At 40.4% G+C, this 26,031-nt stretch overlaps 1 protein-coding gene across 8 annotated transcripts; it reads left to right on the plus strand.

The window, feature by feature from the left end:
- Positions 1-197: 197 nt before the first annotated feature.
- dtna (dystrobrevin, alpha) lies at positions 198-25,915 on the plus strand. 8 transcript variants are annotated; one of them, XM_084912386.1, is made up of 23 exons: positions 2,026-2,057; positions 4,389-4,456; positions 6,430-6,510; positions 6,601-6,814; positions 7,116-7,201; positions 7,685-7,839; positions 7,946-8,051; positions 8,473-8,639; positions 8,868-8,992; positions 10,410-10,418; positions 10,786-10,869; positions 11,087-11,155; positions 13,235-13,330; positions 14,219-14,300; positions 16,104-16,198; positions 17,915-18,028; positions 18,196-18,292; positions 20,323-20,482; positions 20,581-20,670; positions 20,785-20,881; positions 23,089-23,206; positions 23,334-23,372; positions 25,060-25,915. In XM_084912386.1, exons 1-22 carry the CDS (start codon positions 2,041-2,043, stop codon positions 23,349-23,351), a joined length of 2,148 nt encoding a protein of 715 aa, XP_084768512.1. In that variant the 5' UTR covers positions 2,026-2,040; the 3' UTR covers positions 23,352-23,372; positions 25,060-25,915. The 8 variants fall into 8 exon arrangements, with proteins under 8 accessions (XP_084768513.1, XP_084768512.1, XP_084768510.1 ...); XM_084912387.1 differs by lacking the exons at positions 2,026-2,057; positions 23,334-23,372 and adding an exon at positions 198-466; XM_084912384.1 differs by lacking the exon at positions 23,334-23,372.
- The last annotated feature ends 116 nt before the right edge of the window (positions 25,916-26,031 follow it).

The raw sequence follows: 26,031 nt of genomic DNA on the forward strand, positions 1-26,031 counted from the left end.
CACTTGTTTCATCTGCATGACGTCATCTTCTTTAAGCCACATGATGCCGCAACTTGCAAACGACTTAATGTATGCGTGTATATAACACCACGTTAATATGCACCATAAGCTGCTCCTTTTTGTTTTTAGCATCTTTTTAAAATATTTTGTTGTATCAAACTTTAACATTTTTGCTGCCACGCTGACGCAAGTGAAGAGATTCCGCATTACGTCATCGCGGAGGCCACATATTGGAGGCAGAAGCTGCCTTGTTCCGATCAGCCAGTGTGCGCTGCCTGAAAAACATTTTCTTCCACAACACAAGCTTTTTTTCGGAGGTGCCGGAGAGCGGCTCGAGCACGGCCGCTTACGTGCAGCGATGCACCAGCCTACACCAAAGAAACCGTGATCGCGCCCCGGGACACGACGACGGATTCGCGGATGGAAAAACAGTGATGTTGCATGGCATGCCTCGAAATAAATTCTGGTAAGTGTTGTGCAAAGTGCTGCTGCTGCAGGAGGAGGGAGGCTGACGGGCAACGAGAGGAGCGAGCTTAACCCACTTTGCCCCTCCGGGTGAAATTAGTTTGGCAAGTTTTTGGTGATTTAAAACGGGAGATGTGCAGGTAGTGAAACGCGGATAATGGGAAGGAAGGGGTGGGGGTAGATGTTCCTACAATAGTGAGACCTTTTGTCTCATGTCCACACAGGTGTTTCGAGTATGACAGGTGATGCATGAGGGCTGAGCGTGTACCACAGGGAGCCTGTTGCCACCCCCACCCCCCAATGTCCTGCTACCTTTTGTAGGATTTTAGTAATGCTGCCCTAACCTCCACAGGGCAACATCACTGAGTTCATACCCAGAGGTGCATCTCTCCTCGGTGCAAATTTGTGTTTCCATGTTGGCTTTCACATTGCATAGTTAGACAGGTAACCATGCAAACTTATTCCACTTGTTTGTTTTCTTGTGACATTACAGAATTCAAGCTTCTTAATTCATGCAAAGAACTCACTGGGACACTTGCTACCCATAAATCAGTGTCTGCACTCTCTTTTAATGTCAGGGTAGCAAAGTTCTTCCCCTTTTTGCAGCTGAAACCATGGTGCTCATCAGCAGGTGACAGAGAGCCCTACTGGCAGACATCACCAGCTGGTACCAGGCATGAGGAGAACACGTCTCACTACCTTTACTACACCAGAGCAGAACAGCTGATTAACCTTTAGTCAGCAGTGAAGCTTTTCCCTCTTGTTTTATTTTTTAATTCCTGTCTGGAGATGGGATTTGGATGCCAATGTAGTTCAGTCTCGTGATATAAAAATAACTCTGGCCAATCAGTTGTAACAGCTGCGATGTACTGTCCCGAGCCAGCGGCACAGATTGGACTGTAACTCTAGTAAGTGCTTGTGTTTGGAATTGTTGCTTGTCAGCCTGGTCCAAGTACACGGAGGAGGACATAAATTAACAGCACTCTCCTCAGGTTTTTTTTTTTTTTTTCTTAATCGAGCTGCTGCAGAAATAGAATCAAAATGTAAATAACTTACTAATAAGGCTTGTTTTGGTCTGATATTTGTCCAGCAGAAATGCTGTGCAGCGTAAAAAAGGAAAGGGGTGGGGGTGGGGGATAGAGAGTGGCAGGGCTAAACACAGCCAAGAGTCTTGCAGGAATGAGTCACGCTAACTCTGGACTGTTAGTGGTAAAAGATGATTTGCTCTTTTAAGGGCAGTTATTTTCTAATACTTCCAGTGTGGCAGTGCCACAGAGAGTGAGTAATGTTTGCCAGGGCCAGATGTCAGGCACCATGTTTTGTGGGGGTCTGCAACTAGAGAGCCGGCAAAGCTGTAGAAGAATGTTGCACCTTCTCATTTGTAGTTAAAGATAGTGACAGCACATGCTGTATTCGGACTCACAGTTTCTAGTTTCAGATGTGTTCGGATAGGCCCGCCCGCACGGGCCCGTTTTGTTTGAAAGGAGTTTGTGTCATGGACTGTTGTTTTAGGAGAAAGGTCGACCTGGCTTTGTAATAACTCTGCTCAGGAAAGGGGGGGAAAGGGATACGAACATGGTGCTTTATGAAAGGTAAGGTTGATCATGTCATTCCCTTCCCCTGCACTGGTTTAATATCAGCTCTGGCAATAGATTGATACAATCTCAGTTATTTCCAAGGATGAAAACAGACCGCAGAAGGTCACGTAGCTGGCACTCTGGATGTGTTTGAATGTGATGTGGCAAAGGGTATCAGTTTTAATCTAGACAATGCTGTATATTTGTACACTTTTATATTTGCTTAGTCTGGAAGTGATAAATGGGATTGAATATCCATTGCTTTCATGATGACATTGGACTTGTGGCTGCTGGCAGTGGCCTGACATTAAATTGCATCTAAAAGCGCTGTGGTTGTATTCATCATTCTCTTTAAACTGATGAGATTTATTATTTGTGATATTAGAGGGCAGCGTTGGAATTCTTCTGTGGCCGTTTTGATCTGTGCTCTATCGTGAAGTAATTTACTGAAATACTGCACTTTATCCTATAATTCCAAGTTAACTTATTAGCTTAATCTCTCCCCTCTTGAAGTGGATTTCAAACATTCCTAGTGCTCCATAACTGACTGCCTGCACTGGCAAGAATCAGAGGAAGCAGGAGGTGGGGGGCCAGAAAACTGTGGTGTTGTCTGCTTTTTAACACTAGGTGAATTCTAATTTCTGCACCACGCATATCTGCAGCATAATATTTGGGTCTACCAATTACTGTCAGAGTAATTTGAAAAAGCATGCCTGAATGACTGTCTCACAGAAAAAGCGTTTTCAAGCCACTCGCCCAAGAAGTGTCACTGTGCGCTCAAGTATCAGCCCGCCGACCGTTATCTCATAAAAGATATTTACTGGTGAAAAACTTTTCTCTACAAACTTTGCTCGTCTGCAGTGGGAGGTGTTATATGTGCGCGTGTGTGTGTGTGTGTGTATGAGTGTGTGTTTTAACGAGTGAAGCGGCTAGGATCTTTGCTGCCATAGCAACAAAACCACATGACTAGGTGTATTAGATTGCCTCGGACAGTGTGCAGCGAGGCATGGTGTGAGCATTCTCTCTCTGCAGCTCTGCCCCTTTCAAGTTGGACAAGGCTCTCCTCTCCTTGTCCAACTTAAAAATATTTTGATAACCACCGCACTGCGCTGCATTCAAGTTGCAGTTTACAAAATATGAATACTCTCAAATTTGGAGCATAGCATGATGTTATCACGGCCAGATTGTCCTGCAGTGGGATGATGGGGCACAATGAGCCGTGGGCCTCTTTTGGCTCCCTTTGATGTTTTGTTTTGGGGTTTTTTAAGAAGTTTACACACCGACAGCTCTTGTGAGTTTTGCATGGCATCATTTTTATCTGTTAATTTCTCTTTATGTAGGGAAATTAAAGAGCAGTGACCTTTTACTAGCCTTTCCAAACACAAAAAATGAGGGAACTGTGATAAATACATTAAACACCGTGTTGATCTGTGTTGCTGTTGGCATATCTGAAGTGAATAACTGGCTAACCACGTTAAAACTTCACCAGACTAAATATTAATAATATTAATGTCCTGTACCAAATTTGGATGTCATCAACAGGTTGATGAGCTCCTGTCAGTTGCTGTCTGTCCTTAATATACCAAAATAAAGTAGCCATCTTAATGCTGTTATTATCTCTGGTAAATTGGAAGCAATGCTTAGCAGTTTTATGGTGAAGTGCACGAGAAATCTTCTGCTGTCGTAGTAAGTTAGCAAACTCAAGAATTTTAACATGTGCTTAACCTTGAGAAAGCGCCAAAACCTTCATGTCACGGGTGAAAGTTTAATTTTGTTGCATCTCTGTCATCCTTCCAGCAATCTAAAGCAGACTTTTTTGGATATTTTAAGTTGAAAGAGGTGGGATTTTTGCTACTGACCTTGGTGCATATGCATTTCTGGGAGGAGAATATTAAAATTGGGTGTGCAAACATTTATTAACATTTGGGACATGCAGTTTTCTGCTAATTGCATCGATATTTAATGCTGAAAAAAGTGCAAAAAATAAGACATGCTTGTTATCAAAATTAATGATATCAAGCGATTCCTTGCAAAGAATTGTGCTCATGTAAATCTGTCCCCTTGTTTGGAAAAAGTCAGGGGAAAGACTTAGCCAACTTTTAGCTGAATTATCAGGATATCCACAACTGATTAAACTTTAGATAACCAGAACAGAGAAGCTGTGTTTGTATCAAGTTTAGGAGTCATTCCTTTAAAAGTCAAGAGTTTAATCTACTGCCATTATCGCTGAGTCATAACGATGTGTGTCTAATGTTGATGTTAAGCTTAAAGAAGAGCACCCTGAGGTTGCGACTGCTAATGCTGAGGCACTCGGGTTCTGACGTTGTTTTCTCTCCTCTTGATCAGAATGATTGAAGACTGCGGGCAGAGCGTTGACACCATGGCAGATAGAAGGCAACTGTTGGTGGAGATGAGTAAGTGCTCAGGGCCGCAGCTCACTGTGATCTTTGCTGGACTGTTTAACTCAATGACCGTAAAACTGGCAATTTCTTTCTCTCTCTCTCCCTGTCTCTCTGTAAGTTTCATGTACAGCAAATATCATAAAGATCAAGTGTCAACCACATTGATTTTTATACACACAGGCCTGCAATATGACCTCATGCTGTCTGTTCACACAGTGTGAAGGCGCTAATTTAAATTTATTGAAATACAGCTCATTAATATAACACTGTTTCATATAAAATATTTTCACAAAAAACATTTATTGTTCAAGTTTTTGATTAGTTCCATCCTTTCATCCGGTAAGTATTCCCATTCATCGTGTTTAGAGCTGCTTTGTGGACATTGGATGAATGGTGGGGTTTATCTTGTCCTTAAAAGTGAAAATATCCACATTCGCAGCTCAAACCAGTTTAGAGTTGCAGTTTAAACCCAGAACTTTCTCACTGTGAGACACACCGGACATAATAAAAAATAATCTGGCTCTTAGAAGGTCTTGAAACTAGGTAAATGCAACTTGAGATAAACTACAAAACATGATATATTACACTGTGTCATTATTTATTTAGCAAAAACGAAGCCAAAATGCAGAAGCAGAAAACCTAAATACATCTTTACTGCTTTCATAGGAATTAAGAGGGTTGTAGAATTAAGTAGGAGCCAGGTGCTGCTAATCAAATGCATTTGATTAATTGATCATCAGCAAATGTGAGCACCTCTATTAATCATAAGTTTTGGCAATTTGTTGCGCTGGAGCATTCAGGTGTGTGTTACACAATGGCAAGGAGGGAAGACATCAGCAATGATGATATACAAGCAAATGTTGGTGCCCATCATTCGGGGAAGGGTTATAAGGCCTTTTCCAACCAGCTTTCAAATCACCTTTCCACATTTTGGAATATTATTCAGAAGTGGAAAATATTCAAGACAGTGGACATCCTAACAAATTCACCCCCAAGGTAAGACTGCAATGATCAGAGAATGCAAAGAACCCAAGAGCTACATCTCAACTCTGCAGGCCTCAGTTAGCATGTTAAATGCAATTAGAAAAAGCCAGGACCAAAGTGGCAATGTGTGGCCAGAATGCACAGAATCATATTTGGTAGAAACCAAACACAGCATATCAGCACAAACACCTCATACCTGCTCTCAGGTACGGTGTTGGAGGGGTGACGATTTGGGCTTGTTTTACACCCACAGGACCGGGACACCTTGTAGTCATTGAGTTGACCATGAAATCCTCTGTATAAAGAGTCAAATGTAAGGCATCTGTCTTTGCCCAGACACTAAAATTTCTTCATAGCAATGTGAGAGACTGATAAAGCCATGCAGAAAATGACTGCTTCATGTTGTTGCTGTTAGAGGTGGTTCATTTATACTAAAAATTAAGCTTTTAAGGACTAGATCGATTTTATGATAGCCTGATTGACAGAGAGTACTTTCTTTTTAGTCATATCTTGTTTTCTCAATGGCATATTTAAATATAATATAATATTTAACAGTTTGTATTCCATTTTCAGTATTAACTCTCAAGTGACCAAGCTGTTTTAACAACTGAAATGACTGAACAAGCTTTCCTGTTCTTTCCCCCCCCCCATTATAATTTGTACAGGAATACTTTTTTTTAATGGCTCCATTTGTGTATATCATGCGTGTGCTCTTTCTTTTATTGATAAAATGTTCAAAGGTAATTATGGTGTTCAGTCATTTTCATGTAAAAAGGAGTTACCCTGATTCATCTCTATAACTTGAGCTATTTTAGCATTTTAGGCACTAAGTATCTAAGCTACGGTTCACTGCAGAACTTTAAAATGCAGTGATAAGAAGTGGGAAATTACAATAAAGCCTAAAACTGTAATTTAGTAAAAAAATAAAATAAAAATCACTATCACTTGTATCAGTGGCACATATTTGGTCATTTGAGGACTAAAGAGTGATGTTCCTACAGGGGCTCAGGATTTGGATTCTATACGACTGTCGACGTACAGAACAGCCTGCAAACTCAGATTTGTGCAGAAGAAATGCAACTGTGCGTATGAATTTTTATGTATTTATTTATTTTGAAATGTTGCACGTGGCCGAGCCAAAAAGGCTTATGTTGACGTCTTCCTATTTTCAGTGCATTTGGTCGACATTTGGAACGTCATCGAGGCTTTCCGGGAGAACGGCCTCAACGCCATGGACCTCAACGCTGAGCTTTCCGTGGCTCGTTTAGAAGTTGTGCTGTCCACTATCTTCTACCAGCTGAACAAGCGCATGCCCACCACGCATCAGATAAACGTGGAACAGTCCATCAGCCTGCTGCTCAACTTCCTGCTGGCAGCCTATGACCCGTGAGTAAACGCGTCACGTGACGAGCCGGCTGCTGGTTGTGTACTTTCACCTCGGAGGTTTTGACGTGAGTTGATGCGGTGTGAAATGTGACCGTGAAAATCCAGACTCTTTTCCCCTTCTAATGTCACAACACGCGGATGTAGAGCGGATAAGTTTGTAGGCTGACTCATGCACATGCTTTTTACAAACACAGCTGATTTCATGCGATTATAGCAGGAACACTACGCAGCCTACATCTTCACAGCTCCTTTTAAAAGAATACATGAGCTTAATGTTTTCATTTTTTCTTTTGTCTTTTAGGGAGGGCCACGGCAAGACATCTATCTTTGTTGTGAAAATGGCCCTCGCAACCATCTGTGGTGGGAAAATTCTGGATAAATTAAGATGTAAGAAACACAACAAATCTTTATCTTACTTTTAATCGTGAAAAATGAAATTATAATTGCCTATGTTGCCAGTAATAAATCAGCGAATTCTTCCTATTCTAAGTAATGTAAAATTATTAGGACCTGTTTCTGTGTCTCTGTGTCTGCTCTGGTTTTAAAACAAGTAGCAGCAGCACTAGCACTGCTCTGGCTCTTCATGGCCGGGAGCAGTCATTATTCATTACTGTATGTGAAGGATAGGGTTTATTACACAATGTACAAATCTCTGGGGGCAGCAGCTTGTAAAAAAAAAAAAAAAGGGGGGGGGGGGGTAAAAAGGAGGGTTGGTGTATAGTTAGAATGGATCTGTATAACTGCTGCACTTTGATTTGTTTTCACAAATAAGTGGGATAATTGTATTGTGTAATGCTATAATTAGCCGACTGTGGTGGCAGCCAACAATTAGTTTGATTAATTTGTGTAATGCCTCTGCGTTGTTTCCAGATATTTTTTCGCTCATATCAGATTCTGCTGGAATAATGGTGCACTCGCAATTTGACCAGTTTCTGAGGGAGGCTCTTAAATTGCCCATGGCGGTTTTCGAGGGACCCTCGTTTGGTTACACCGAGCAAGCTGCGAGAACGTGCTTTGCGCAGCAGGTGAGGGTTTGACGCCCGCAGCATTTTGATGTCAGTAAATGTGTGATTGCTTTAGCATTGACGGTGTAGGTGAATCTCACTCTTCTCTGCGCTGCACGTCAAATAGAAAAAGGTCTCCCTCAACACATTCCTCGATACGTTGATGTCAGACCCGCCCCCTCAGTGTCTGGTGTGGCTGCCACTCATGCATCGCCTCGCCAACGTGGAGAACGGTAAGGCGCGCTGAAGAATATTTAGCAGGAGCGCAAGCGGGGAAGTTCGGCTTTGCATCATGATCTTTTAGTCACCGCCATCACAGACACACCTCCAGTAAAGATGACCCACTGGGACCTTACACCCTGTGTATGAGTGTGTATATCTGTGATGCACTCATCATCACAAGCAGAAGAAACACTAATATATGTGTACATATAGAGCTCGATGCTGTGCTGCTTTGTGTTTATTTGCTCAAAATGGGGGGGCAAGATATCCCAGCACATCTGTCCTTAAATTAATGAAAATTTATTATCAGCTCTCTGCAATGTGCAAAATATCTGGGTTTACAGTCACATCTGGTGTGTGTGTGTGTGCGCTTATGCATCTGCCTTCGTGTGTGTGTGTGTCTGTGTCTGGCTCCTCCTCTCCTCCCTGCAGTGTTTCACCCGGTCGAGTGCTCCTACTGCCATACTGAGAGTATGATGGGCTTCCGCTACCGCTGCCAGCAATGTCATAATTACCAGCTCTGTCAGGACTGCTTCTGGAGGGGGCATGCCAGCGGTTCCCATAGCAACCAGCACCAAATGAAGGAGTATACGTCATGGGTAAGGAAGGGAGGAAAGGGGGGAGGAGGCAAGGGGTGGGCTAGGGGAGGTGTGTCTACACCGGACCAGTCATTGTGGCTATTTTTGTTCTGCTTCGCTACAACATGAGGAATCTGAAGATTCAGTCCAGGTGACAGTGTTACCGTGGTGATTTACCGTGTGCTTTGAAAAAGAAATGAGCATCCTCGCATCCTCACAACCGTCACCTTGCTTCTGTGTATCACCCAGAAATCCCCCGCTAAGAAGTTATCCCACGCCCTCAGTAAGTCATTGAGCTGTGCATCCAGCAGAGAGCCTCTTCACCCCTTGTTTCCTGAAATGCCAGATAAACCTCTCAACCTAGCTCATATTGTGTAAGTTCATCTGCTCTCGCGCCCTTTTTTTTCCTTTATAACACTGAAACTGAGGATTTGTGCATTCAGAGCATTCAGTGCCAGTTTGAAACCTTGAAATGTTTTCAATTTATCCCTCAGCTGGTAATGATCCTGTAGCTGCTTCCTTGGTCTGAAGTGATTCCAGTCAATCTCTTAGGTCAACTGATCAATCAGGCTTAATTACAGCCTACAGCCTACTTTTTCCTTGATGTTTAGTGTCGTCGTATAAATAATGAAACAAATATCAGGCATGAAAGCATAGACTTTTAAGCACTTTGCTGCTGCCTATTAGAGCCCATATTACAGACATAAAGTCACTTCTGGTGCTGAGAGCTAAACTACACACTGATTATTCCATTTTTATGATTCCTGCAATTAAAGTTAATTGTTATGTTAATTGTCCCAGTTTTATAGCCTGCAAATGACCCAAAATTTTCAGAATGATGCCGCCAACATATTTACAGAAAATCAGATGGGTAATAGATTTCAATGCTAGTTTAAGAGGTAAAGATAACATGAGATCCGAAAGTTTGGTTATTAATATATTTTAGAATTGAAAAAATAAATTCTTCCTGTCCCTTCCTTTCACAGTAAAAGCCTTCAACATATACAGTGTGACTGCCATAAGGCGTTTAAGAAACAGATTCTAGGATTAAAATATAATTTGATCTTTGATTTTGCTCGATATTAAATGGAAGATCATGTTTTTCTTTAGAAAAAACAGTTTTTTAATAGTTTTACTTATGAATATCTAATATAGCAAACTAGGTAAATAGAAACTTGCTTTTAACTTATCAGACAAACTGTAATTTGGTAATAAATGTCAACCACAAAAAGTTCATTACCGTCATTTTAATGGTGCACATAAGTCACATCATGTCTAAAGAGACAATAATTAATAACAGAGTATAGTTTTAATTCAGGCTCAGAAAAAGAAGAAAGAAAAGTAAAATCCTTTTGATTTTACAACACTAATAATGACGTTAACATAAGGTGTGAGGGTTTTTGTTTGTTTGTTTGTTTAATTTGTAGAGGTTACAGGAAGTGTGCAAATTTTCATGCATGCATGAAACAAAATGGGATTCTGTACATGGATGCAATTTCATGAGGCTAACCTGTAATCTAATCTACAAACCAGCAGGTTTATATGTACACTGTACGTTGGCATCACTACTTTCAGTTATTTAAAAACTCACTTTTTCTTCACTTTCTTCACTGCACTGAATTATGCTATAAACTCAGTAGATTTGGGGCACTGTCTTCTGTGGATGCTCGATTTAGTTTTCATTTTTTTTTTTTTTTTTTTTCATTGTTTTTGATGTATTATAGTCTCTTCCTGTGCTGCTGTAATGTAATCAAGTGTTTATCCCTTTCTTTGTTCTTTACATTCCTCAAGAGATACGTGGTGAGTTTGCTTTGATTAATATGAATCATACGTCGTTGTTACTGTAGATTGAATCCTTTGTATTGTGCTAATCGTGTACAGTCAGACTCATCCACTCACATTCCCCACTTGTGACGTGTCCCAAACACTGTTTTGTTTGTTAATTCCCAGATTCATTCATTCATTCATTCTTGCATGTTCTCCTACATGATATCATACTTTGTTGTCTTAATTAGACACATGTATAAACCACTCAAGTGGAAATTCAGAGATTATGCAGTTGAGCAAAATCCTCAAGACTGAAAGAATGAAAGACTAACTGGTGTTTTCTGTCTCTTTAGCTTTTCTGTCAGATCAAATTAAAATCTAACACGTGTTTCCTGTCCAGGCCACCAAGACCGGTGAACATCACCAATGACTACTCATTCTCCCACTCCATGCCTACATCAGGGAACCCTTACTCCACCAAAAAGTGAGTACATCCCAGCTGACAACGGGTGCCCTGGATTTCACAACAGATCTTTTCAATCTGTCGTGCTCCCTAAAGACCCTGTGCCCCGTGAACTCCATGACCCACGCTGTCTTTATTTTCCTGAAGTCTTTGTGATGGTGTGGGTGCATGTGTGAAGATTTGTGCATCACCATTTAATGTGTTTTCTCGAGCTGAATGTAAATGGCTTGCCTTACAGCAAGAATAATGTTGTTGGGCAGAGAAAGCCCCTGACTGGGGCTGCTCCACATCTGCTGAAAGGGAGAGGGTAAGTGGCATAGGTGTGCATATGAGAATGCCTTTGTAGCGCAAATGCATGCGCAAACTAATATAGATAATAATCATACGCATTAACTAGAGTGCTTATCATCCTGAGGAAACTATTAGCAAGCCGGGTTTCTTATAGAAGGCTGTACACTGTTATTCTCTAGGGGCTGTTTCAAAGACGCTAGATGAAGCATGCATCATGAAGATCATTGGCGCTTCGTTTAGAGTGCCTATTATAATCTCTTCATTCACACAGATATGGGAAACACTAACTGCCATTTTCTTTGAATGTTACCATCAGTCAGCTCATATGCTATGCTATAAATTCCCAGGTTCATTGTTTACGGTGTATATGAGTAGGTATATTTGTTTTAGACAAAGTGGGATTAAGGCGCCTCCTCGGTCGGTAATAATGTTGTTTTAGGAGATGTAGTTTAGTTGATTTTTCTAGTGAGAAGAATTTGTGCACTTCTGCACCTGCTCTTGAGAGACGAAAGCATTCTTCTTGGGCACACTGCCCGCTTTCATAACTGACACTGAAGTTGCCGTTGAACAGGCTGATAATCCCATATGCTACAGCAAGGATTATTGTTAATAAATGTATGACTTTAAAGGTTTAGAAGCATGGACAGTATACGGTGAAATGTCATAATAAATAATTCACTAGCAGGGGCCACATCCTGGGAGAACAGATCTGAGGCTGCGGTTGAGGACTGGCAGCGTCGGGCAGACCCCCATGTGTTAATGAGAGGCATGAGAAAGGGGGGGAGGCAGGGTGGGGGCACAACAATGTACCTGTAGTTCAGGGAGGTGTGTTGTCATGTCATGTTAAAGAGCAAGGAGGGTAGTGTATGAGGTGTCTCATTTCTGATCTCCAAAAAAGGCGTTGTTGTTTTTTGTTGTTGTTGTTGTTGCAGTACCATGCATGGCCACTGGGAACAATTGCCATCAAGGGTTGTGCTAATAAATTCTTAATATATCCATGCATATATCTGCAACTTCACTCGGAGCGTTGTTTTATCTCATGGTTTTCTTTCTTTTAATACTTCACTAATTAACTATAAATTGCTCAATAAAGGCAATTTAAAAAATAAAAGGATTTTATTTTTAACAATAAATTAATGGTGTTTCATTTAGATCACGTCAGCTGTCCTAAACATTAACAGCTGATTTCCATCACATACAGCATATCGTACGTCCGAGCTAGGTCATGTAGTACTGGCTAGTGAACATCCATGATAATTATATGGTAGCCTTTGGGTTTCGGGTTGGGGTTTTTTGTTTTTTTTTGTTTGTTTTTTTTTATTTCAAGGGTGTCTGGGCTCTCTTTAAGCGATGGGGTGAAAGGCTCAACCATTCAGGAGGGACTCACAGTAGAGTCCGTATTACTCCACATTGAAAGGAGCCGGCTGTGGAGGTTCGGGCATATAAATTAGATGCCTTCTGGGTGCCTCCTAGGTGGGACGTGTCCTTAGAGGGGGAGGCTCCAGGATAGACCCACTTGAGAGTTTACATCTCTCTGCTGGTTTGGGATGAGCTGAAGGACAGGGCTGGGCATTCCTGCTTACGATGCTGCCCTTGTAATCACTGCTTTCTTCTGACATTGTAACTTACATGTACGTGTAAATGCTAATAAAAGAAGCTGCTATTGAAAATATTGTTTAAACCGCATGGTCGCTACATTAGAGATGTTTGCAATCCTGGTGGGTGGCCTCTATTAAGGGGCCATGCACACCTGACTTAACGTGAATGTTTAAGCAATAAATAGATTTTCGATAGTTTTACTAATAGATGACTAAGTACCTGTAGAGTATTTATCTAATTGGGGGTTTTTTTGTTTTGTTTTTTGCTTGGCATGCCCTCAGTCTGCTCTTGGCCTTCATCAGCAGTGTCTCTCCCAAACATAATATGGCCTTGTTTCACTCTAGTCACCCATGAATGGCTGCTTTTCAGCTGTTCTCCTCCTCTTTTCTTTTGTGTCCTCTCCCTGCCTCCCTCACTCTTTCCCGTCCCCACTCAACCCCGTTGTCACCTGTGTAACGTAATGTCTTGTGTTTTGTGAAACCCTGCACTGTTCCAGGTTGAACTACAACCTCGATGTTGCCGATAGACTTGCTGACGAACATGTACTCATTGGCCTCTATGTGAACCTACTCCAAAACAACCCCAAAACATGGTTAGTGGGTGTGCCGCTGTGTTTGCCAAACACTAGTGGAAACTATGTGCTCCGCTGAACTGCCGCCTTTCCCCCTAACCTAGTCAGAGTGTGTTACAGTCCTAACGATACATGCTGTCAGACTGTTTTAGAGGCTGGTTGCTTTGACCTTTGACCCTTTCTGCATTCCCCGGCAGTGTTTCTGACTGATTTGTATCCAAAGTGGGTAACAGGGTCTATTTCTTCCAACATTATGACTCTATAACTCCATGCAGTGTACATGTGTTGTCTTTGAGTGAAATTTATCAAGTTAAAAGTGGCAGCTTTTTAATTTTGTGTAACTTCCAATACAGATTAGTTTAGTTAACTGGTATCAAATTATTAGTCTTTTGTTTGTTTGATCCTGTAAATCCTGTGACTTTTAATCATTTTAATTTACTGCAGGTGATTTGACAGATTTTCTGTTATTGTTGTGTGGCCTATGATAAAATGCCTATATGTGTGTGTTTTATTGGTGAATGACTTCCAGATAACATGTTGTGTTATTGTAGCAGCTTTTGACCCTACTGTACGCATGTGTGTGCATAAATGTGTAAATACAGGGCTGTATGGTTTCTTTGCTTTTTGTTTTTGTTTTTACTGTATTTGTAATTAGATAAGCTTTCAAATACAAAGCGATCGATTGCTTTGTATCTCCACTTTTTTTACTTAACCCCTCTTAATTTATTGTTTTGCGTTTCACGCGAATAGCTTAGTGTTTCATGCCGAATCTGACTCAGAAAAGTAAAAGTTATTTGCTTTTTTAAAATTTCGAGTGCTCATGTTGCATCCACATACACTTTTTTTTTTTTTTTTTTTTTAAATTGTGCTGTGTATTTTTTCTCCCGTCTCTGTTTTCCTCTTGATCAGTTTGCTGGAGAGCAGTAACCATCAAGATGACGAGCACAGTCTCATTGCTCGCTATGCTGCTAGACTGGCTGCTGATGCTGCGGTGAGCTAAAAGATATTCATTTCACACAAACATCTTTCATCACTGTCCAGTTAAAAAAACAACATAAACTCGAGTTGACATTTACTGCTACTCTACGTTAGAGGCTTTCATTCGTTTTTTTGTTGTTTTGTTTTGTTTTTTTACAGTCAAGAAGGTGATCATTCTCTGTTATCATTCTTAACCAATACAGGAGGGAAGTATTACTACTAGAAATTTATACTCTGGATAGTTCATGTTACATGAACTATAACAGCTGATTTCTAACCCTTAGACAGTGTAAAGGTGGAATTCAGTGAGTGAATCTAATTAGCATCATTGGCTCTGCATAAATTTCTACTAGAAATTACTACTATTTCTACTAGAAATTTATACTCTGTACATTTTCCGAAAAGGCTCTTTACTTTAGGAATTTGAATTTGAAGAGAGTTATGTATCATTTAGCGCTATAGTCATGGGTTAAAGTAGGTCAGAATGATCCAGAACAGGTTTTTGGTTCTGTGCTTTGAACAGATGTTGGATCTATCCAAGATGGACTGCTGGAACATTGAAGTATGCTAATTTTGTGTTATGCAGAGTTTAGTGCTAAAGTAAGTACTCTGCTGTGGCAAAGTTTAGAGTAATAAACTGTGTTGGACTATTGTGGAGCAGCTGTGGCGTTCATGGTCAGTGTACCAGGGCAACAAACAATTTGAGTTTGAGCCAATGATGCTAATTAGATTCACTCACTGAATTCCACCTTTACACTGTCTAAGGGTTAGAAATCAACTGTGATAGTTCATGTAACATCTGCTTATATCTAGTTAACTTCAGCTGGCTAAATCCACAAAGAGCAGCAGCACAGGTCAGGTGTTCGCAGCATGCACACAAAATCTACTGGAGCTCACAGTAGAAATTATTGTGACTAATTTCTAAGTGATTCTCTTCTCTACACGCCACCACTACAACGGATCTGTTCCCACAGCAGCCAAATCCCACCGTAACCCCTGACTGGGCTCATTTTCCTGTTTAGATGTGGAGGCAGAGTGACCCATCCACAGCGTGGGCAACAGACGTTCAAGCTGAAGACTTTTATTAGAATTAGAAGTTAGGTTGAGATAGTTTGATTTCTCATGTGCTAATACTATTTTATCATTGTATTAACATGACAAGTATCAGTTAGTTTTGCACCAGTTATTATTGTATTGTATTTTCTGATTAGCTTTTGTTTTTATTTAATTTTGACATTTTAGTTTTTAAATTCAGTTTTATTGTGGGAAAATGTTTTATTTAATTTAGACTTTAGACTTTTTAAATATTATTGTATGTAAGTCATTAGCAAGAGTTGGGAAGATCAGTACAGCTATTACAATGGAAATTATTTTATTTGACTTAACAACAATGGTTTTTAACATCTGGTTTTGGTTTTTTCAACTATAATAACCTTTTTTTGCACACACATAGTTGATCGAAATGTCCTCCAAAGAGCCACTTACTATACTATGACTACATTTCACACCCTGTACTTTTTCACTATACTTGAGTAAATTGGTCAAATCAGTATTTCAGCTTTTACTAGAGTATTTTTAAACACCTTTTTTTTTTTTTTTTTTTTTTTTTTAAATCTGTATTTCTGCTAAAGAGACGTTAGCCACCTGCGCTAACCAGAGCCGTGTGCCTGCTCATGCTCTTATCGGAGGTCTTGATGGATGGCTGGTGACTTAACTGCTTTGTTCCCTCCTGTGAGATATGTGATAAGCTGGTGGATGACATCACCTAGAGGTGAAGCCAGTTCACGTGATGTCTCTCGCTTGGTTTCACCAACAGGCTCAACAGCAGAGGGTCCCCACAGACCTCCCCTGCTCTCTGGATGCCAACAAACAGCAGAGACAGCTCATTGCCGAGCTCGAGAGCAAAAACAGGTTAGGCATGGCTGCGTCGGAGAAACTGCTCGCCTCCTTTCTTTTGAAATTTACCTTTCAGAATGAAGGCATCTCTGAACAGACCTCAAAAAGCATTCACTACTCCAGGCTGCCATTAAATACTAACTTAAACACTGCAACTGAAAGTCATTATTTAAGGAAATAAAACCTATTTCGTTTCAGTTATATTATTCTTGAATAATTCTTTGAAGTGGTTTAAAATTGCTAATAAAAAGACATAAAATATGATTCTACAAAGACTATTAAAAAATATAAAAGAAGTAGCTGTGAAAAAATTAATGTTTAATAAAATTAGGGAAATTTATATTGAGGTGGAGGCAAAGGTGAGTAAAAAATGTGAACCAGAAGGCTGTAATCATTAATTTTAGCTTGACCTTGGATCATATGACCTCAGAATTATTCTCCTTTTTCCCTGAGCTGATGTGTCTGCACCAAAGACATTTGGACTTATCAGCTTAAAAAAATATTAATGACTCTATTTATCTTCCTCCTATGGAAGCTTGTTTGAAGTTAGGGATTTAAAATTTATTTCAACATGTGTAGTAATATTATATTTTTATTGTATTTATATGATTAGGATCAGTTGAGTAAAAAGTAACAAAACTAGGAAGCTCTAATCAGTATTTTTGATCTATGACTTCTTTACTTGTTTCCACCACTGAAAAAAAAAATTACATTTTGCCATCCATAAGTCAAAATTTCAGGGTTATTATCTCAAAATTTCTCAAAACTTTGAGAAAATAACTCAAAAATGAAGAAAGAACTTAAAATGTTGATTTCTTAAGTCAACATTTTGAGATAATTACCTGAACATCCTAATGGAAAACTGTTTTTTACATTGGTGGAAAGAAGCTCCTGTATTCCTCAGTGTTAGGGTCCTGCAGGACTGAGTTGATGTGATAACGTGACACCTGTGCTCTTCCTAATCTGACAAGTCACAAATCCTCCCTTGTTCTACCTTTACCACTTTCATACTGTGAATTTTTTTTTTTTTGTTCCAGCAGAGAGCAGTTTGTTTAATTTAAATATAAAAAAACAAAACGCTAAAAACATAGTGCAAGTCACTGATACTCGACTTATGGCCCACTATAGGAAATCAACCAGCCTGTTAATCACTTCCTAATCAACAACAACTTCACTCAAGGATTTCCAGCTGTGTTTAATGTTGTATAAATTCTTTCAAATGTAATCAAAGCTTTTGCAGTTTCTTCTACTGAATGCAGGTCAATCCTAGTGTCAATCTCTGGAAGTTAATGTCATTAATATAAACAAAAATGATTTCAAAAAAGATGACTTGTGAGCTTTAAACTGTTTATTAATTTTGCCTAATAAATATTTATGTGTACTATTAACCGGATACTGGCCTGTGGACACTACAATGGTGTATCAGTGTACCAGTATTCAAAAGGTAGAGGGGTTTCGTATTGGAGCATTTAGCTGCTGAAGAGCCAGGTGTTTCCTACAGGAGTTGAAACCAAACAGCTGAGAGAAGGCAATAGTTGAACTGACATAGTCACAAAATTATATTGTTCTGTGTCTGCTGGATGCTATAAATAACTGAGCTGATGAGCAGCTTGTTTCTGCTGCCTCATAGTGGTCATAAATACCAGTTACTGCAGGTTTAGATCATCTTGTTGACTTCCTGTCAGAAACACTGTTTGACGTGGCACTTGCACGTGTTTGTACTCATCGCAGAGAAATCCTCCAGGAAATCCAGCGACTGCGCCTTCAGCATGAGGAAGCTTCCCAACCGCCACCAGACAGGGGCCAGCAAAACCCCACCCTGCTCGCTGAGCTACGACTCCTCAGGTAGCTCCGCCTACTTCGCGTTACCAAATGCAAATGAGTTATGAACATGCGTAATGAATATTATGTTTTTCAGTCTGCAGATGTTCATTATGTTTTGGGGGGGTTGTTTGAGCCACTGATGTGACATTGTGGCTTCATTATGCTGTACAACTTGTTTCTTCTGTTAGGCAACGCAAAGATGAGCTTGAACAAAGAATGTCTACTCTGCAGGAGAGTCGCAGGGAACTCATGGTGCAGCTGGAGCAACTAATGATGCTTCTCAAGGTACTACAGATGTGCCTTTCATCTCTGAGCGCAGTGCAGTCAGATAGTGAACAGTTTAGTTTTATTCCTTCTGATCACTGAAGGAGCAGACGCTATTTTTCCTTTTTCCAGAGTTTCTTGGACTGAATCCCATCCGTCGCAGACTGTTTACATAGAAAACATGGACATGTGGGCTATAGTGAGCTTATTTTTATATATATATATATATATATATATATATATATATATATATATATATATATATATATATATATATAATTACTATTTTACAGCAGGTGGTGACCAATATGCTCCGATAAGGGATTTTTCCTTGTATTACTATTTCTCTTAGCAGTGAGGACTCATCATAGCTCGGGAATGTCAAACTGGCTCTTTCCCACAGTGTGTCTTTTATTCTGTCTCCCTCCCTTCACCCACAACCAGTCATGGCAGATGGCCTACCTTCCCTGCGCCTGGTTCTGCAGAAGGTTTCTTCCTGTTAAAAGGGAGTTTTTCCTTCCCCCAGTTGCCAGTTTTTAGCTCAAAGGGAGTTGTTTGATTGTTGGGGTTTTCTCTTTATTATTCTAGGGTCCTACAATATAAAGCACCTTAGATGACTGTTATTGTGATTTTGGTGCTTTATAAATAAAAGTGAATTCAACTGCTGTAAAAGAGAACAGTGATAAAGGGGGGTCTTTATCACTAGGAAAAGTAAAACTTGTGAAAATACAGTTTAAAATCCAAAACTTATGCCCTCCTTCATATTTTCCAATGCCATTCAGTGGTGCCGGATTGCAGACTTACATGGGATCTTAATTCAGAGGATGCTTTAGAAGACATGTCTGCCACCCTCTACTATGGGGGGTGAGTTTGATCTATAGTCGACATAATGCAAGTTTCTCAAAGCCTGCACAGCCTGCCTGCAGTACTGCCTTAAGTGGGGAAGATATTAATCTAATTAGCCCAATAGGATCAATGTTAATCCACTAAACTTGCACGAGGAAGCCGCGTGCTGACCAGGTCTTTGCGGAAGTGCGATTCGATTTTACAGACGTGGCTGCTGTTTCATGAGCCGTCAGACATTCTTTTTTCTTTTCTTTTTTTTTTTTTTTTTTTTTTTTTTTAGGAGGAGGAGCGGAAACAAGCTGTAAGTGTGAAAGAGAGGAAAAAGAGACCAGGATGCATGTTTGAAATGAAACCTTTGGTGTGGGTGTGTGGCATCTGCAAGAAATAAATACATTTGAGACCAGTGAGATGTCCCTTTTGGAAAAGTGTGTTTTTGTTGTAAATGCATTGTGTGTATATCTTTAGAACAACATGTCTTATACTCACAATAATGTGACCACAGTATCAGATGCAGACACTATACTGCCAAAAGTATCTTCTCATCTGCCTTCACAGGCATATGAACTTGAGTGACATCCCATTCTTAATGCATAGGGTTTAATATGATGTCAGCCCACCCTTTGCAGCTATAATAGCTTGAACTCTTCTTCGAAGACCTTCCGATGCCATTTAGGAGTGTTTATGGGAAATTTTGACTATTTTTGAGGTCGGACATTGATGTTGGATGAGAAGGCCCAGCTCACGGTCTCCACTCAGATTCATCCCAAAGGTGTTCTGTCAGGTTGTCAGGAATTCACTGAACTCCTGGGAGCGACCCATTCTTTCTTAAATGTTTGTTGAAGCAGTCCGTATGCCTAGGTGCTTGATTTTACACGTCTGTGGTCATGGAAGTGATTGGAACACCTGAAGTCAATGATTTGGATGGATGAGAGAATACTTCTGGCAATATGTGTCACTGGTCACCATATATGAAACATAATTGTTTACTAATGGACATTTTCCATTTCTTTAAATGCCAAATGATGTTCCGGATTATTTGAAACTTTGATAAATATTAATTCAGCATCTTGTGGTTTGTTCTCTGCAAATACTTGAAGTGGTTTTTAAGACAATGATTCTGTTTGTAGCAGCTTGTTACCTTATACTGCATGGGAGTCGTTCAGGCTTTCTTCTTACACAAAAAACTAAATGTGTACATCCTTTAGACTCAGGGTCCCGGCTCGCCGCGCTCTTCACCCAGCCACACCATCAACCGGCCAATTCCCACACCAATCCACTCGGATTCTGCCGGCACAACCCCGACTCACACACCTCAGGACTCACTCATGGGCGTGGGCGGGGACGTTCAGGAGGCCTTCGCTCAGGGTAACACAGCGACACCACAGCGGTCTGAGTCCTTGTTATTGGAAGCTGCACAGGATCCCACTTTAAACTGTTTTTGTTTGTTTGTTTGACCCCAAAAGGTCCAAGGAGAAATCTGAGAAATGACCTGCTCATTGCTGCTGACTCTATCACTAATACAATGTCATCACTGGTTAAGGAGCTCAATTCAGGTAAAGATAAATGGAGGGAAAACAGTAGTCACATTCAGACTTATTATACGTGAACTGTTTTTATTATCTTTCCTTTTTTTTTTCTTTTTTTTCTTTTTTTTAAAAAATAAACAGAGGGTGGAAGTGAAACGGTGAGCACTGTGGATTCAGATTTTGGACGTGAACTACTGGCCACAAACTCCTCAGATCCTTTCTATTCTTACAAACCAAGGTACTTTTAAGATACTGCAAAAGCAGCCATATTATTAATAAAAGTACACACAAAGTCTTTTTTTTGTCAAGCCATACCATGAAGATATGAGAAAGAGATGTTGACGCTAGGTTAATAAGAGAGGTGACGAGCACTGAGCAGGAGTCATGCTGAGCACCACAGATGTGAGGTTTGTTTTAAGAGTGTCGATGGAGAAGTATCGAGAAGGTCAGAAGAAGCTTCACTGCGTTTTTGTGGATCTAGAGAACACATATGATAGGGTGGTGAGAGAGGAACTGTGGTACTGCATGAGGAATTCACGAGTGAAAGTATGTAAAGGTGGTGCAGGACATGCAGGGCAGTGAGACAGAGGCGGGATGTGCACCTGGAGTGACAGATGGGTTCAGGTGAGGGTGGGACTACATCAGGAATCGGCTCTGAGCGCCTTCCTGTTTGTCATGGTGATGGATTCGCTGACAGATGAGGTCAGACATGAGTCTCTGTGCGTTGTGATGTTACAGACAACATTGTGATCTGTAGTGAGAGTATGGAGCAGGTGGAGAAGAGTCTGAAGAGGTGGAGGGTTAAAGTCTGGTTAATTTTAGGCCCGTACAAACAGTTTGAAATTTCAGTTCAAAAGATAAACGAGAAAGATTTTTTTTCAATGTTCTTTCTTATATTAGTTTATTTCTGAACATTTTGGGGGGGCTTCAAGCCCTTCAGATTAAAGTATCTAAGAATTTTAAAGAACTCACACAGAGGTGTCTTCTGGCTTCTGCCGCCTCTGGGCTGCGACCATGTGCATCGGGGCACAGTGGACGGTTTATCACGTCCGGGGGTTTTTTTGTGCCGTGGTCACAAACCTGTCACGAGCCGACTTAACCCACTCATGCAAAGAGTAGAGTTTGATCACACAATAGCAAAGGCTGCTTATAAATACACCGTGTATTGCTTTGAACTTTTTTGTTTTGCCATGTTAAATTACTACTTTGGACATTATTTACATTTATAATATGTACCCATGCAAAAGCAGTATATACATGTGAGGGACTTAAACTTTGGTGGATTATCCCACCGAAAACAGATTTTCTTCTGTCTGTCTGGGGGGGAAAAGTCATTGCTCAAGTTGTTCCTGACAGCTTTGATTGAACAGCGATAAGTGACGGCCTCTTCAGGCATCTTTACGTTATCCTAATCCTAAACAGTCCTTGGCAAAAAGAGCCTTTCACCTCAGCAGGCGCCGACAGGAAACGTCAGATAGCCTTAGCTGTGGGAAAATGATGATTGAAATCCACAACAAGCTCCCTTATCCCCCACAGGAGACGTCAGAGGGTGCAGCTAATATGTGTCTGAGCCTACTCTGGTAGCGCCGACACTGCTGCTCCAACACTATCATCCAATGTCAAAGCTGCAGTTCTCCTGTGAGCTTCAGCTAGCAGCGTCACATGACCTGCCCCCCCCCCCCCCCCCCCCCCCCCACACACACACACACACACACACACACACACACCCACACACACACACAGGAGGCAGAACTGAAGCACTCACACAGCTGCTGCTGACAGTTTATGCTTTGCTGACCTGCTGAGTGCGCCTTTCTCCCATAAACTGTTTATGCTTTCCTCACGTTAATGGATAGTTGACATTTAACCCACAGCTACAACCTACACTATTATGACATGATTTAATCTGATCATATATTAAACTTTCAAACCCTTTCATACTATACTACTGTATGTTTTTAAAATCCCATTACTGCAGTTTTCATAATAATGATGCATGGATTGGGAAAAAAAGCTGAAGACCAAGTGATAGCACTGGCTCCAGGGCTCTGGGCATGCACACCCTTTGCATCGCTCAGCTGTCTGTGGGACTGAGAACAGTTAGGGCAATGAGATTGTTTTACTTACTGAGAGGAAGCCCATGCACCTTCTTGTTTTTTGTGATCATCTTGAACAAATGGTTTATTATGCTTGAGTACAGGTTATAAAAATGTGGAATTTTGTTATGAATGCTGCTGATTTTCTCTTTGATTTGGCTAAAATGTCAGTGGAGTGGGTGCAAATTCAAGAACTTTTGTATTTCATAAAGCGTTCAGGCAGTTCACCGTTTTGCGTACACCAAGCACTTTATACGTAGGTCATATCTTAAACTTTTATAGAGAACTATTCAGTTGCATCCATCCCCTTTTTTTTCCCGTTTTAAACTGCTTTGTTTTTTCATGACAGGCCTGCGAGCGCTGCCGATGAGGAGTGCTTTGAGAAGGATCTGGAGCGGCAGCTGGAGGATGAGCTCCAGTTGGATGAACTGAAAAAGCACAGGCAGGAAACGGACAAAACGTGCATGGTGAGTTATAGCTTTCCAAGACTGAAATAGCAGGAGAAGGTGGCATATTGTGTGTTCTGAATTATTAAATTGCCCCTTGTCAGTACCTGCTCTGACCTGCTGTGCTGGTTTTAATTATGTGGCGCAGGTGACTCTGCAGCAGTGACCACGTAGGTCCGGGTAACTGGTAAGTTATTTCTACCTGTCAGCTGTAGATCTTTTTTTTTTTTTTTTTTGATCTCTAGTTTCTAGTGCACATCATCATACCAATGTAAGGGTGCACAAGGCTCTGTGATAGGCTAACCAAAGATGTTATGGGTAGAATAAATTAAAATTCATAATAAAATATGCAACAAAAGGGAAAAAATACACTGAAGCCACCGCAAAAGGAAATTTACAGTGTCGTTGGTGATCAACAACAATTAACCCGGGTTAATTCTGGTCAATTGCGAAAACAGTAACCATAATTTATAACCATGATATTGCCTATAAAAATATGAGAAGTCTAAGTGAGACTAGGGTAACTGATGGGCTTAGGGCAGCAGTGGACAGGTAATTTCCCCCAGGGGCCACATGAGAAACTGAGACTGTTGTGCAGGTTCACCCCAATAGGCTGAAGTCAGTTCTGTTCAATATTAATGCTGTCTCTGTATTGTTGGTGTGGCCCTCCACAACAGTCTCAGTTTCTCATGTGGCCTCTGGGGGAAATTAACTGCCTCTCTTTGAGACCTTTGATTTTATCCTCACCCAATCAAGAGTAACAGTTTGAATACCTGACACTCTCAGGGTTGAATTACTTCCATGATGTTCTTCAGTGCAGTGCTTGGCCAAAGGATAATTCAACAACAAACTGCATACCTACATAAAGTAGGTGTGCAATAGCCTGTCAGAGGACTGTGTACTTCTTGGATGATGTCCTTAAGGGCTTACCATTGCCCCTAGAGGCAAAAGAAAATGATGCAAGTACTTGGTGCTGCACAGCTGTGGTGTCTGAGGCTTGCTCTGTTGATGTCTTTGTATCTCTAAGCCCTAAAAAAGGCACAAGCCAGTATACACTGGTAAAAAAAATTTTATCTGAAAATACCTACCAGTAAAATAAAGGCATTTTATTACTTTTCCAAGCTGACCTTAAGTGCCTGGACTTGGATGTTTTATGATATCTTTTAGTTACAATCTTACCATTTTACTTTTTCTGGGTTTTTTTTGTTTTTTTTTTCCTTGTTTCTTTGTTTCCTTTTTAATTTATTATCATCCAAGTACTGGACAGCTAGACTAACTGGACGTGAGTTTCAGCATTTAAGAAATAAGTTTGATCTACAGAAAAGGGAAGGCAACATTTAAAAAGGTGTTTCTGTCAATCCTGAAATCCATGAAGCAGGTTGTCCAGGAGTTTTTTGGCAATCCCAGAGCAGAGAATCATGCTGAGCTTGTGAATAACATGCTCGGTAACTGAAGATGCACTTTTTTCCCCCACCACATCAGGAACAATTTCAACAATTGCACGATTTAGGGAGCAAAACTTTGTCCCTTCGATAAAGAGCTGGTCTGAAGTTCTTTTTTCTTTCTACTTTTCTACAGATGTTGCTATATATTCTTTTCACCAGTCATGTAGTGAAGAGCAGATGTTGTATCAGGCTTATTTTAAGACGTTTAAGTTGATCTCTACATGAAATGTATGAATCGTTTGCCCACATGGCAGACGGATGAAGCACAAACGAGCTACAGTACTGATGTTACTATGGGAGTACCCAAACAGCCAGTCATCCTTCCATCAATCCAATTTGTTTACCGCTTATCCAGCACACTTGTCAGAGCTGGGATTTGTCTGAATAATGCACTCACACGCCTTCTAACGTTGTCCTTATTCTTCACAGGCGAGCAATATGAAAAGCAAAAACAGCTGAAGACACTGGACAAGACGACGTTTGGCCGACAGTATAGAGCACTGCGGACATGAAGAATTTAAGTTATGCTAAATCCAACCATAAAATACATTTATGTAAAGATATATATTTTTAACCAAGCACATATTTAAGGTAATTCTGTGAGCTTATGTAAAGAGATTAATTCCTGAGCTGTCTCTTATACCACAGGTGCCATAAGGAAGAAAACAGAAAAAGGAAAGAACACAATTTTGGGAAATTATTTCTTAATTTTTATCGGGGTTTTTTTTTTTTTTTTTTTTTTTTCTCTATATATCAGTTGTTTAGCAAATGTACAACTGCACTGTTAGCACAGGGTGGACACCGTGATGCTTTGAAGTCAAATTGTTGTCATCTTCTTTATAATTTGTGATAATGAGCCTGGGATTACAATGGAGCTGATGATGATGTAAATGATCAAAGCTGAAATCTTTTGTAAACGTGTTGCCCTGGCCAGGTTACCATGTACAAATGTTAGTATATTTCTTACAGCTGCTGTTGAGTTGCTTTGGCTTTTTTTTTTTTTTTTTTTTTTTTTGAGCTGGCCAATCAGATGCATTTGTTTTATTTGATACATTAGTGTTAATAATAACTCACACTGCCTTAGCTGATTGGATGACCTCTCAATGGAGTTTGCTCAACCTGTCAGTGCAGCATGTAGCTTTCAACAAAACCTGCAGCAATGCTGGAAGTCTTCACTGGAGATGATAATACTGATACTAGTAGGGTTTGTTTGTCTGCAGAGGGAACTGGTCTGCAATCATGTATGCTGTCTATTAAATGTCAATTAAATATAAGATATAGATGACTGGTTCTGATGTCTGGAAGTGTTTTGTTTGTTTGTTTAAAGTGGAAGAAGAGATGACACAAATGGATCCAAATCACTCAAACTTAAAGATTTACAACCATGAGGGCATCGAAGAA

Source organism: Perissodus microlepis, chromosome 18, assembly GCF_051167445.1.
Source record: "Perissodus microlepis isolate ML-2025 ecotype Zambia chromosome 18, ASM5116744v1, whole genome shotgun sequence".
Taxonomy (NCBI): Eukaryota; Metazoa; Chordata; class Actinopteri; order Cichliformes; family Cichlidae; genus Perissodus; species Perissodus microlepis.

Bases quoted from the DNA above. Each gene is read 5' to 3' on its own strand.
- dtna (XM_084912384.1), top strand. The intron at 6,511-6,600 runs GTGCGTATGAAT...TCCTATTTTCAG, and splicing joins TGTGCAGAAGAAATGCAACT to TGCATTTGGTCGACATTTGG. The intron at 7,202-7,684 runs GTAAGAAACACA...CGTTGTTTCCAG, and splicing joins AATTCTGGATAAATTAAGAT to ATATTTTTTCGCTCATATCA.